The 14,359-nt window shown below is 37.8% G+C and overlaps 1 protein-coding gene and 1 long non-coding RNA gene across 6 annotated transcripts in view; one reads left to right on the top strand and one right to left on the bottom strand.

The window, feature by feature from the left end:
• MYO3A (myosin IIIA) overlaps nucleotides 1-14,359 on the bottom strand; it is a 372,796-nt gene that overhangs the window by 90,520 nt on the left and 267,917 nt on the right. For all 5 annotated transcript variants that reach the window (XM_072742032.1, XM_026013647.2, XM_072742058.1 and 2 more), the window contains one exon: nucleotides 3,346-3,472. In XM_072742032.1, coding sequence (XP_072598133.1) covers nucleotides 3,346-3,472 — 127 coding nt within the window. The remainder of the gene's footprint in view (nucleotides 1-3,345; nucleotides 3,473-14,359) is intronic.
• LOC112931123 (uncharacterized) overlaps nucleotides 1-14,359 on the top strand; it is a 73,188-nt gene that overhangs the window by 31,232 nt on the left and 27,597 nt on the right. The window lies entirely within an intron of this gene.

Below are 14,359 nucleotides of genomic sequence, written 5' to 3'. Positions count from 1 at the left end.
GTTGGATGGTTAGGGTGTTTCCATATGTTCATAATGATAAAGAATGCTGGGATAAATATTTGGGGCATGAAACTGTGTTCCTGTTTTGTATTATTGTCTTAGCATAAATTGCCTAAGTTCAGCAACTGGTTCAGAGTATATAAACACATTTAACCCTTTTGAGGTACACTATTTAGCTGCTCTTTATAAACTCTGAACCAATTACATTATTATCAGTCAAGTAAAAACCAGTAATTTCAATGCAATTTTATGGAAACCACAGATTACTTTTGAAAATGGCCAATTTGATAGGAAAAAAATGTTTATTTTTCAATTTGTTTATAACTGACTCTTAGTGAAGCCAAATACTTTTCTCCTTTTCACATTTTTATTAGTAATTTGTGGTTTTATTTTATAAACTGCCTTTTGTCATTGATATATTTAATTTTCCTAATCAGTTTAGAAGAGCTCTTTATAAGTCACAATATTGCTTATATATATTATATATTATATAATATATAAGCCCAGGTTGGGCTTCTCTTTCCTGTGGTGTTTCTGCATACAGACATGCGGTACCATCAGCAGATGGCTGCCTTACCTGGGAATGGGGACCCCAGGGGGAAATGGGTCCTCTGATGGACAAAAATGCTTTTTTTTTTGTCCATGTAAATATTTTCTCTCACTTTTCACTTGTATCACAATTTCATCTATTTTTCTTGTATTAGTATGAAAGGCTTTGAATTTTTATGTGGCCAAATATGCATTTAAAAATCCTTTCTGCTTGGGGATCCCTGGGTGGCGCATCGGTTTGGCGCCTGCCTTTGGCCCAGGGCGCGATCCTGGAGACCCGGGATCGAATCCCACGTCGGGCTCCCGGTGCATGGAGCCTGCTTCTCTCTCTGCCTGTGTCTCTGCCTCTCTTTCTCTATCATAAAATAAAAAAAAAAAAAAAAAATCCTTTCTGCTTTTGTTTTTTTGCACGTAAAATTCTTCAAGTCTTTTCTCATCTCAGGATTAGCACTTTTTATGGTGTTTTTGCATTTAAATTGTTATAAGCTTGGAATTTATTTTGGTATATGGTATATGACAAGAATTTGAATTCCCCCTCCTCCACTCAAATGGCTAGCTAGTTCACAGTCTCTACAACACTGACTCCCTATGGACTTGTAAAGACATTTCTGGATAGTGTCTCCCATTGATTAATATGTCTATTTCTACTCCTACGTTGTTTATTCATTGACATATATTTACTGAGGGTTTAACACATGCCAAGCATTAAAATTACTTGGGAATATAATGCTAAGTATAATACCTTGTAAGACAAACTTCTAGTTTTGATCATCTTTATCCAGAAGGAATGGGAAGCTAATTAAGAAATTTAAGTGGGGGGATCCCTGGGTGGCGCAGCGGTTTGGCGCCTGCCTTTGGCCCAGCGGGCGATCCTGGAGACCCGGGATCTAATCCCACGTCGGACTCCCGGTGCATGGAGCCTGCTTCTCCCTCTGCCTATGTCTCTGCCTCTCTCTGTCTCTCTCTGTGACTATCATAAATAAATAAATTAATTAATTAAAAAAAAGAAATTTAAGTGGGAAGATAAAAGGAGAGGGAGACAGGAGGAGAGCAGGAGGAGAGAGAAATTCAGAAAACCCACTGGTACATGTGTAAGTGGTTTCTGAATGAACTGTGGAGAATGGCCTGGAAAAGTTCAAGAACTGATACAGAATGAAAAATGGGGAGGTCCCTTAGCTCAGGTGATAAGTGATATTGTCTTTAGTGAGAATGATGATGATGGAGATAAAGAGAAGTGATCAGATTCAAGAGATATTTATAGGATTGAATAGACAGAACTGGTGCCTGATTTAAACAATGCACCCGGAAAAACATCTCAAAACATGGCTTTGGCGTGGAGATAATTCCTTGCAACTTTAATTATAAACCATTTTAAGTAAGTTAGCAAAATTTCTATTTTCCATGAATGGCTATTCCAGAAAGTGCTTTACTGAATTATAATGATATTCATATTAATACTAACCTTCTGTGACCCATATGATTGCCTCCTTCTATACAGAAATAGGTTCTCAATTATCAAAGTCATTTCTTAGTTTGGTAGTATACACTCATATCTACAACATATCTCTGTTGTAAATAATTCTATTCATGGCTGATAACTCTTCCAGTTATGATCAATGGTGAGATCTGAATCTATCATTGTAGTTTTCTGTTTTTGTTTTTCCTTCCACTTCTGATAACTGAGGATTGCTGGGAGCTATAGATCAGCCTGGAGCTACTGGCTCAAGGTCGCCAAAAAATACTAGATGTGCTGAACAAAGTTCAGCCTGGGATCTATGCTGATCTATGCCCAGTTCATCATGGGTTGGAGGGATCTCTATGGCTCAGAAAATAAATAAATAAATACATAAATACATACATAAATAAAATCAATCTAATACCTTCTGTGCCAATAACTAACTTTAAATATGAAAAATCAGAATATGTTCCCAGGTCCATGACAATCATTACATGACAACCTCAGTCCTTTTACCAAACTGGTTCCAGAGACACAGTGGGATAGAGATGATAGGGCTCTGGGGACAGGTCCAGACTGGGACGGTTGGTATCTAGTCCTCTGAAATTACCCTAAAACATCTCATTCTGATCCTGATTAAGTATAAATCAGAAAAATATATAAATTTGTATCATGATTCCCTAGGTTATGAATGAAACTTATAACAAATCTGGAATTATGGGGGTTTATGTTTATATCAAAAATTTTTTAATTGGGCATCTCCTATATAAAAAAAGCTATGCCATCAGAAGCTAAGTGGAAAATCTTAAGTTATTGTAATAATTCATCAAACTCTGCTAGTTAGAGAAAAAAAGCTGATCTGAAGCAAATCCCATGATGCACTCTTCTTATATAGAAAATCATCATAAAATCAGTCAACCCAGGATGAATGAGTATAAAATCCATCCAGTATGAAAATAAATATACAAGTCTTTATTACTTACAAAATTATAGAGATGCTAAGTTTATAAAATAATAATTTTAACTGTTTTCAGATCAGTTTACTAAATTTTAATGGTATATTCTGTGTTTTTACACTGAAATGTAAATAGCTCCTAAAATAGTCATCAAAGCCTGTCTTTAGAAAGGCTTTCTGCAGTAATCAGTTAATTTGTAGGCATGATGATCTGTTTTAAATATTGGACTTCATAAACTTCATTTTACACAAATTGAATTAGAGTTTTCATTTTTAGGATTCCAGAAAAGTACAATTGCTTGGAATTATCCTTATAAGACACTTACAGTATTTCATTAGACACTTTTCAAGAGTTCAGTTTTGAACAGAAGATAATAACACTCACAGTTCTCCAGAGCTGCATGACTGGAAATGTGGCTCTTGTCAATCTGGTGTTCAGTTGCTACAGAAGAAAATTCAATGTTGCCAACATTCAAGATTGCAGCCAGTATACTGTATATACTTCCAAGTTGCTGAAACACACCATAAAAATGTTAGCATCACCCTTTCCTGGAGTGACTATGGCCGGAGACAGAGTGGGGAAGAATCCCAAGGCTCCAGCATAAGAAGTCATCCAACAGATGATATGTCAGACTAAGAGACCCAAGTAGGCTCAGTCTCATTAGTTATTTTAATATGAGAGGTGAGCATGGTGCCTGTTACCCAGTGAGTGCTGAAAAAAATACTTTGTGAATGCAAATATGTATAAAAAATAGAAGGAGGAGTTCTCCTAGGAGGAAGTAGAAATATCTAATTTTTTAGGCCACAGATAAATCTATCTATGTAAAACTTAACTTCAGAACTTAACATGGTCACTCCAGATGTTCCTTTTTCTTGAGGCCATCTTAAAAGTGTGTTATATATGCAGAGAAAGGAGAGTTAAGAAAGAGAAATCCAAAGATCCTAGCATTAAAATCAAAGGATATGTGTGGTTTCAGTATAGGCATGAGAACTTTGGACTACAGCTTAGAGTTTAGAGTAGTAAATCCCTCTTATTTTAATATTTTATTTTATTAATTTTTTAGTAAAACCCTTTTAAATAAGGTACATGAAAAATACATTCAAAACCACACACATACATATCACTTGGAGGCATTTCACCAAGGAGTATGGTAATTCTACATGTCATTCCAACTACATTCAACATGCGTAAGACACAGGAAAGAGACAAAATCCTTTATTGTTTACTTATGTTGCGGCCTTTATTCTAGCGCAGCTCCTACTCTTATCAGAAATGATTATTCCAATCACTCAACATTCCAAGTCATGATAAAAACTGGATATGAAAAAAAAAACAAATCAACAACAAAAACTGGATATGAAAAAGAATCTTCAGGGATATGTATTCATTCATATGTAACATATATGAATATATATTAAATGAACATATACACATTAAAATAAGTATATTTACTGAATGAATATTAAGATGTATCTGTACCTATCTATATATTCACTTATCTGATGCACATATATTTTATGCCAGGCACTGCTCTAGTCACAGGGAATTCAGGAGAGGCAGGACTAAGATATTTGTTTCCTTAGGGTGTTCAGGCAGCTGAGAAGGCAGACATTAAGAAAAGAAACAAATAGACAAACATGACATTTTCAGTAACAAAATGGGCTGTGCAAGAAATAAAATGTACAGGAGGGAGAGTGACTGGGAAGGGCAGGGAGGGTCTTTTTAGTCAGGGAGGTTAGGGAAGGCTACCCTCTGGGAGGCAGAGGTCTGGATCACAAGGAGATCAGCCAGGAAAAGAATGAGAATCAGACTATTTCAGGCAGAGGACCAGCAAGGGCGAGGACCTGCCTTGAGGGAAGAAAGTCAGAGCGAGGCTGGAGGACATTGAGTAAGGGGCAGGGATGGTGTGATAGGAGCCAGGGAGGTGAGCATGGGCAAGATCCGCCAGGCCTCCTGGGCCTCCATAAAGAGTTTGGGTTTCATTTGATTTGTCATGGGAAGCCACTAGAAATTTCAAAGTTGGTAGTTGTGATATTTTAAACTGATGAGTCTGCCTACAATGTGGAAATGAACCGATTGGGGACAGATGGAAAAGTAGAATCACAGGAAGCTATTGTGGGATTCTAGTGAGAGATGGTGGCTTGGATTAGGACAGTAGGCAGTAGAGATGGAAAGTGGTAGACTGATTGGGGTACATCTTGGAAGCAAAACAATAAATATGCTGATGGGGTGGATGTGAATCATTTTTCTATGAAAATTCTCCTGGTGAGGAATGTCCATTTGTAATATGTATAACTCGAAAGGAGCAACCAGCATGAGCTTTAATGGCACATGGAGAAATAAAAACAGCATCTGACATCCTGCAGATTTTTCTTGAGGAAGCTACAGGCCTTATGGATAGTCTACACCAGGAATACCCCATAAATAGATTGTTGAAAACTATGTTCCTTCAAAACTTTGTGTGTTTGTCAATCACAGACTGGAAAGTTCAGATATGTAAGTTCTAAAGTCATACTTTAGCAGGATTTAGAGATGCATTATAGAGAATAACAGGCTGAATCCATCAACATTTAATTCTTATTCAATTGTTTAGAATGACTGTATAATTTTTCTAGACTGGGGCTCTCCTTGATATCCTAGAATCACAATGCTCTTTTGGATTAAAGTTGGAGGCTCAGAAGACAGCAGCAAATGAGGGCCCTGGCTCAGTTTGGCTTGGGAGCTAGGCTGATGGGGCTCAAAGGGGCCTGACCTCAGGTACAGCTATGACCTTGACCAAGCACTTGGGTTATTCATGCTACAAAGACTAATCATCTCAAATGCTGGTTACCCCAGGGAGTGTAAAACAATTTTTGTTTGATGGTTAACAATAATGAGTTCAAGGACATTTTTTCATTTTATGTATAAAACTACCAAGGCATAAAGCAATCTACCAAGTTTCCATAATTGAATGAACTGAGATTTGAATCCTGATTGCCAGCCCACTGAATGTGCTATATCTTCCCAGGAAGGAGAGTTGATGAGTGACTTGCAGGAAAAGTGTACTCCAAGTGCTCTTCAGAGTCTGGAAAACATTCACAATTCCCTCTATATACTCCACCTCTTGCTATAGAGCTTTGTCTGTACTTGAGGAGGTTGGATTGCTGCTACTTTTGCAGTATCTTCAAGGACAAACACAGTTGTGGTTTGTTGGAGAGTCAGACCTTCATTGTTCTGATGTATCAGCCTCCAATCTACTCTACAGCTGCTCTGGACATTTCTGCTTTGCTTCTGTTCTTGTACACTAGGCTGATCTGCTAGGTGGACAGCAACTCAAAACTACATGTGTAGGGTGAGGTCACTTTTCTCTACACTGAGTTAATCTGCCTAAGGCAAAGCAATTCTGTTAGAAGTACTCTTCCTCTCCTAGAAGTTTATTGTACTACACCTCTTACTCAATCATCCACCCATCCATCCATTCATTCATTCAACCATCATCTGTTGACTATTAAGCACTATGTGAGATATTAGGTAAATATCAATAAATAATAATTTCTGCTCTCAAGCAATTTACATACTCATAAAACCAAAGGATATGGATCATTTCCTATACTGAATTTCTATATGGATCATTTCTATATATTTCTACTTCCTGTATTTTATTTTATTTTTTAAAAATTCAAGTTACTCAACTTAAATTTTTAAAAGATTTTATTTATTTATTCATGAGAGACACAGAGAAAGAGGCAGAGACATAGACAGAGGGAGAAGCAGGTTCCTCTCAGGGAGACTGATGTGGGACTCAATCCCCAGATGGGATCACACCCTGAGCTGAAGGCAGACGCTCAACCGCTGAGCCACCCAGGTGTCGCTCTACTTCCTCTTTTTTTTTTTAATTTTTATTTATTTATGATAGTCAGAGAGAGAAAGAGAGGCAGAGACACAGGCAGAGGGAGAAGCAGGCTCCATGCACCGGGAGCCTGATGTAGGATTCGATCCTGGGTCTCCAGGATCGCGCCCTGGGCCAAAGGCAGGCGCCAAACCGCTGCACCACCCAGGGATCCCTCTACTTCCTCTTTTTATTATAGTTTTTTTTTTTTTTTAAGTAACAAGCTCTATTTGTAGAGCAGCTTTAGGTTCACAACACAACTGAGTGGCTAGTGCAGAGTTCCTATGTCGCTCCTGTCCTCCCCACTCCACACACACAGCTTCCCCCACGATCAACATCCTGCATTAGAGTGATACATATGTTATAATCAATGAACCTACACTGACACAGCATTATTACCCAAAGTCCATCATTTATATCAGAGTTCACTCTTGGTGGTGTACATTCTCGGGATTTTTACAAATGTATAATGACACATACCTACCATCATAGTATCATACAGAGTATTTCCATTGGCCTAAAAATCCTTTGTGCTCTGCCTAGTTATCTCTCTTTCTCACAACCTCTAACCACCACTGGTCTTTTACTATTTCCATAGTTTTGCCTTTTCAGAATGTCATATAGTTGGAATCCTACACTATATGGCCCTTTCAGATTGGCTTCTTTCATCAGTAAAGTGCATTTAAGGTTCCACCATGTCTTTTCATGGCTTGATAACTTATTTCTTTTTAGCGCTGAATAATATCCTCTTGCTGGGATATACCACAGTTTATTTATCCACTTGCCCACTGAACTTGACATCTCAGTTACTTCAAGTTTGGCAATTATGAATAAGGCTTCTGCAAACATTCGTGCACAGGTTTTTGTGTGGACATAAGTTTTCAATTGCTTTAGGTACATACCAAGAACCCTGATTGCTGGATCACATAGTAAGAATATGAGAACTCTTCCCATGGAGAATGTCACATGAAGAAGAACTTTTTTAAAAAAAAGACTTCTATTTTTTTAAGGTTTTATTTATTTATTCATGATAGACATAGAGAGAGAGAGAGAGAGAGGCAGAGACACAGGCAGAGGGAGAAGCATGCTCCATGCCGGGAGCCCGACATAGGACTTGATCTCTGGACTCCAGGATCACACCCTGGGCCAAAGGCAGGCGCTAAACCGCTGAGCCACTCAGGGATCCCAAGATTTCTATTTTTAAGTAATCTCTACACCCAACATAGTGCTCAAACTCACAACCCCAACAGCAAGAGTCACAAGCTTTACCAACTGAGCCAACCAGGTGCCCCCTGCCACGTGAAAAAGATGCCCTCAAGGTGAGGCATGTGTAATCCAAGGATCACTAAGGATTGCCAGGGAATCATTAGAAAGTAGGGAAGAGGCATGGAGCAGATTCTCCCTCACAGCCCTCAGAAAAAAAACCAAACTTGTCACAGACTTCTAATCTATAACTGTGAGGAAATACATTTCTGTTGTTTAAATCATCACTCGATGGTGCTTTGTTATGGCAGCCCCAGCAAAGAAATATAGTATCAATGCTTTTCAATTAAATTTATGAATAAGATGTATGATCTTGGGATAATCCGTGTGTTTATTCTTAACTATCTAAAATCTTTAGATAATATTAGAGACATTGTTAAACAATCTGACAATGACTTTTGTGACTTGAATTTAAGCACTTATTTGGTAATACACTTATAATTTTAATTTGAAAAGCCTAACATAATTTGCTTGCAAATTGTATTCACATAAATAAGATAACATGATCTACTACATTAATAATTTTGAATGATCATATTTTCAGGGCTAATAAGCTTAGGTGCTTAAGATTCAGTTAAAGGACTAGAAAGTTTAGAAAGTCCTTATTGGTCCTTGTAAGATTGCTATGTCAGCCATTTAAAATATCTGGAAAATTGAGATGTACTAAATTTTTACATAGTTTCAGGCACTTAAAATACATAATTAATTATGTCTATTTCAGACAACTTAAGGTTATATTTATGAGTTAAGTGAGTGGAGTTGACCCAAAGTTGTTTCTATTCTTGTACAAAGATTGTTACATGCACAAATTGAAATAAAAGATGTAACAAGAGAATGAGAAGACAAGCCATAGAGTGGAAGAGAATATTTGTGAAAGGCACATCTGATAAAAGACAATTATCCAAAACAAAGATTTTTTTAAAACTCAACAGTAAAAAAACCAACCCAATTAAATTAACCAAACCAATAAAAAAAAAAAAAGACCTTAATAGACACCTTACCAAAAAAGATAGAGAGATGGCAAACAAGCCTATGAAAAATGTTTTATACCATGTGTCATCCAGGAAATGCAAATTAAAACCATAAGGGGGTACCATGGCATACCTCTTAGATTGGCCAAAATCCCTAACACTGATATCACCAAATACTGACCAGGATGCAGAGCAACAAGAAGTCTCCTTCACTGCTGGTGTGAATGCAAACGATTACAGCCACCTTGGTAGACAGTTTGATGGTTTCCTACAAAACTAAACATACTCTTACCATATAATCGAGCAACTGAGATCCACAGCATTTACCCAAAGGAATTGAAAACTTGCATTTTCACCAAGAGTGAATCCTAATGTCAATTATGGACTTTGGATCATAATGAGAGGTCGGTGTAGGTTCCCAAGAATTCCATGTTTTCACACCTTAGCTCCATTTCATGTTTCTCTTTTCCCCACTCTTATAATCTCTTCTTAGAACCTTGTAGTGACCAACCACTAGATTTCATGTTTCTAGAACATTCTCTGCTTGTTATCATGGAATTGATTATATTTTCTTGAAATTATGCTTAATGTATGTGTCTTCTGTCAGATTATAAACTCACTGAGAATAGAGATTATGCTTCATTCACGGCACTCAATTAATGCTGGTCAAGCTGTTTTCTTTTGGGTTGATTAAGTAACAGCAAACTTTTCCTTACCCCATTCAAGAGAGTGGTGAGAAAAAGGAAAATTCCTGGACCTCTAAGTAGGTGCCAATCACCACGGAGAGTGACAAAGTGACAGCGGCCCAGGGTGAGGGGGGTGGCACTACTCAGTCTAGTCCTGAGAGAGCCTAAATGCTGATGCTGCCATTGAGAAAGGGCAGAGAAGGCAGGATAGGGAGGATCACCGGAGCGGGTCCCCACAGGCCAGGATACTATCAGAGCCCACATTACCAGCCAGATAGGAACTGATGGGAGGAAAGGAGAAGCTCTGCCGTTAGCATTTGCTGTTGTTCATATATAAGGGATCTTAATATGTTCTCTGTATGTAGGTTGAATTTTGCACATACTTAAAGCCATAAAATGACATGACCAATCTGCAAAGATTAGAATAAAATTAAAGAGCTCTCAATTGTAGTTATCAAATCACAGATAATGACACTTACTGTACTGATAATGAAACTGTATCAGAGAGATTCAGTTATTGGTCTAAGGATACAGTGATAGAGACAAGCCATGCCAAGGACTTTAACTCACAGGTCCTGACTCCCTACTACAGAATTATTGTTATTTTAATTGACAACGTTCCTGGGTCCTGTCATTTATTTAATTCAGGTCATCAATGTTGACTAAGTTATGATATTCTAGAGTTATAACTTATTTTATGCATTTTGAATGAAGACAAGTAGGTATCCACTTATTTTTTTTAAATCCTTATCAGATGACTAAAAAGGACTGATATGCCTCTCTCATCCCAGCCAAAACCAAGTTTTTAAGATGAAGCATTTCACAGAAATTCACTTAAATATTAAAAAATTTCTTTCATACATACTATTTTTCATAATAAAAGTGATAACTCATAGTCCAAAGAAAACGTATTAGATTGTTATTTTAGACATAAGAAATGGAAGCAAAATTAAAGTAGACAAAGGTATTTTCATCTTAGACTTAAGACATATGACTGTGCAAAGAAAAACAAATAAAAATTCCTGTCATGACATAGTAAATAGTGTCTCTAAAATAAGTTGAATCATAAAACTAGTATTCATTTATTTTAAAACTGGCAGGAAAATGGCTTAGGAAAGTCATATGTTTTAAAAACTTTCAGAGTTTTCCAGTTTGGGTGATTTTTTAGAGAATATGTGATTTTGTTTTGCCTGCCATTCCTTTGGATTATGCTGACTCAACCAGTACACAAGTGAACTGAGCCCCTAGGGATCTTTAAAGGAACACATAGACCAGGTGCTATCAACATCAGAGAATGATAAGGAGAGAGAGAAAGAAAGAGGGAGAAAGAGATACTCATCTTGAAGAATCACTGCAAGTATGCTGCAGTGAAGTGTGAAGGCTTCAAGCTGTGCTTGGGGAATGTGAGAATCATACTACTCAACTTGATATTAAAAGCTGCCTAATTCCAAAATGGAACTGAAGCAGCCATTGACATAGGACATACCAACAAAGCCAGTGGGATTTAAAAAAAAATCAGGATTTGGATAAAAAGGAAGTAAATATCTACTCAGTTTAATTCTACTGTCTCCAAACCTGAACGGTCTGCCCTGCTAGGTCTCAGAGTCTCTGCTCTTGGATGGGAGACACCACATCTTAGGAGAGCCGCCCTGTACTTGATTAAGAGTCTTCATAAGATATTTAGCAGTGATTGTGCTTCACTCCAGAAACAGATTTTTTGTTCCTTTATTCTAAGCTGTGTGTTTAGATGTTTGCATGTTCAGCAAACACTGAGTATGTTTAAGTTTGGAATATTATGTTTTAGAGAAGTGAATTATAATTGTCAGTGGATGTTAACTGTACTGGTTTCATTTTAATGTTACTAAATATCGGTCTCCCAAGCAAGAGAAAGGAGCTGAGCCAAATATATGTAAAACTCTGCCTCTAATGAGTGGGGCTTAGAAGTAAACAAACCAATTAAAAATAATTCTCTGCTTCTAAGATAGCAACCTATGGGGGAGGGAATTGCTAAAAAGATCAGCTCTTCTTATGATGACAAAAGTGGGGAAAAGAATACAAAGAGATCCAGCCCTGGTCAGAAGCAGGAATTGCCTGCCTGGTGTAAGACATGCTTCCAGTTTGGAAAATGCCCTGAGATGCAGTTAACCTCTGATGTGTCCCCCTAACTGGTCAACCAACAGGGCCAGACCACAGTCCAAAGAAGCATCTATCACTAGCAACATTCATCTTATAACCAAGGACTGGAGAAAAAGGTAGGGGGCTCCTTTTTTCATTACTCACTGCACCCACAAATAAATTGGCTTCTGCTTTAAGAGCCAGGATACCTGCAGGGCTTAAGTCTATTTGTCTCCACAGGTATAAGCAGTGGGTAAAGGCTGGGTTAGGGAGGAGGAGTGAAAGGGGGAAGAACCAGATTTGAATGTCAGTTTTGCCAGTGAGGAAGGTGGGCCCAGGGAGGGACTAGGGTCAGGGTAGAGTTAGGGCTAAACTAATTGGTACCATGTCAGCCAGTAGAGCTGCAAACATCTTATTTTTTTACTCATGATGCAGCCAATCTAGGATTATACAATGTTGAAACACTTAGGGGAGGACAAGATCTTGGTCCTATAAGCCAGAGAGCAAAAGACCCAAGTGACCACCTGTGATGCTTGGGACATCAGAAGTAGAGCATAAGAAGGAGACCTGGAACATGGCTGAAACTAATGCCTCCCGAGTCAGGGACCTCCTCACTCAGAGCTGAACTGACGACAAACACATTTACCTACAACAATAAACTATTTTATTAGGAATGTGTTAGGGTTATCTGTGACTCTGGATATGACAGTTTATTCATTGTTCCCAGAAGGTAGTCAGGTTAGGTTAACAGTTTTCAGCATGACACGATGCCACATCCAGACCTCAGAGCACATACAAGGGTGTACACCAGTCTACTTTTTATGTGAGATGAACACGGTAAACTCTATTCACTTAAGAATCCCTCCATGGTCAAACTCCTATGCCATCCTCATTGTCTCTCTTCCTGCTCTCCATCAAAGGTTGCTATTGGTCAAGCCAATTCTCCCATCCTCATATACCCATCCAGTCATCATGCAACTTTTGTTGTGGTTGTCTTCTCTTTTGTGAGGGCGGGACAGGGAAATGAGATTCATACACTGGCCACTATAAGAAACAGGCATCTTGTCTCCCAGGAGAAAGCTCTTCACAATAACATAGCTAAGAGCAGAGTAAAAGCTTCCTCCAAAACCTTCAGGAATCTTATCAAACAATGGATTCTGTGTCCCATTTATAGCCTAAAAGCTATCTAATGCACTGACAGAGAGAAGGTCTGTCACATTAGAAAAAATTAACTCTAAAAGTTTAAGTGTTTCCTGATGGACAAAGATTATCTTGGTTTTATCCAAACCTACCATGAGGGCCTAAAGGTAGGGCCCTAATTTTAAGTCAAAAGAAAAGCTATTTATCTCTACTTCTTTTCCAGCCTCACTCAATTGGCAGAGATCCAACTTCACTCCTTAGATTCCAGGTCTTGAGAATATCCTCCCCACTGGCTTGCAGCAAGATACCCAATGTGCAGCCAAAAGCTTTTAAAGAGAAAGCAAGAGTATATTACTTAGTGGTAACATCTTATAGCTCCATATTTGGAGAAAATGCACTTGGCAGCAAACTTTATGTCAAGAACATGCACATCTTTAGAAATACTATTTTCTGGAAAGCAAATGGACCAATTGACTAAATTATTGTTGACTGCCTTCCCTTTAGAAGGGGATAGCTCTGCCTTAAAATGATGAGTTCAACAACTTCACTGCACATAGTTTGAATGACTTTTGTATGTCACTTCTATCAGCACCTCTACATTTTATATCCTGCTGATAAAATTTTCCAAATTTCTGAAGATTATTTTACAAATTTCTGAAGATTATTTTCCAAAGTTATGGGTATTATTTTTAGCTCAAGCTCTTAGTAGGGATCTGATAACCCAAGGAATATCAGTAAACTTCTTAAACAGACACATTAATTTTTAACGTATTAGGAGTGTCATTTATAAAAATGAAATTAAAACTCAACAAACTGCACATTACCTTCCTGAAAGAGTTCATCTAAAACCCTGATTCACATTCAGAGTGAAGTGATAGCTTTTACCCCAGTATCAATTTAACACACTAAATAGTAAACTGTTAAGAGCAGAGACCTAAAGCTTCTTGAAAAGCCTTTAGGAGTCCCTTTGTTACAAAAACTAAAAATATACAATCCACTGCATGAAAGAAATCTTTATGACTTAAGCCCTAGATGTCTTCATTATTAAATAGGTATGAAGAGGGGATTCCTGGGTGCTCAGTGGTTTAGCGCCTGCCTTTGGCCCAGGGCGTGATCCTGGAGTCCGGGGATCGAGTCCCACATTGGGCTCCCTGCATGGAGCCTGCTTCTCCCTCTACCTGTGTCTCTGCTTATCTCTCTCTCTGAATCTCTCATGAATAAAGAAATAAAAATCTTTTTAAAAAGTATGAAGAACCAACTATTCTCCTTTAGAAAAAGTCCAACAAAAGACTCTAAGTGACTAAATTATTAAAATATAAAAATAACATGGAAATCAATAATATAGACAGTGAAAA

Source organism: Vulpes vulpes, chromosome 2 (assembly GCF_048418805.1).
Source record: "Vulpes vulpes isolate BD-2025 chromosome 2, VulVul3, whole genome shotgun sequence".
In the NCBI taxonomy this organism is placed as follows: Eukaryota; Metazoa; Chordata; class Mammalia; order Carnivora; family Canidae; genus Vulpes; species Vulpes vulpes.
The sequence above is the reverse complement of the archived record's forward strand: the minus strand, read 5'-3'. Positions and strand labels throughout refer to the sequence as shown.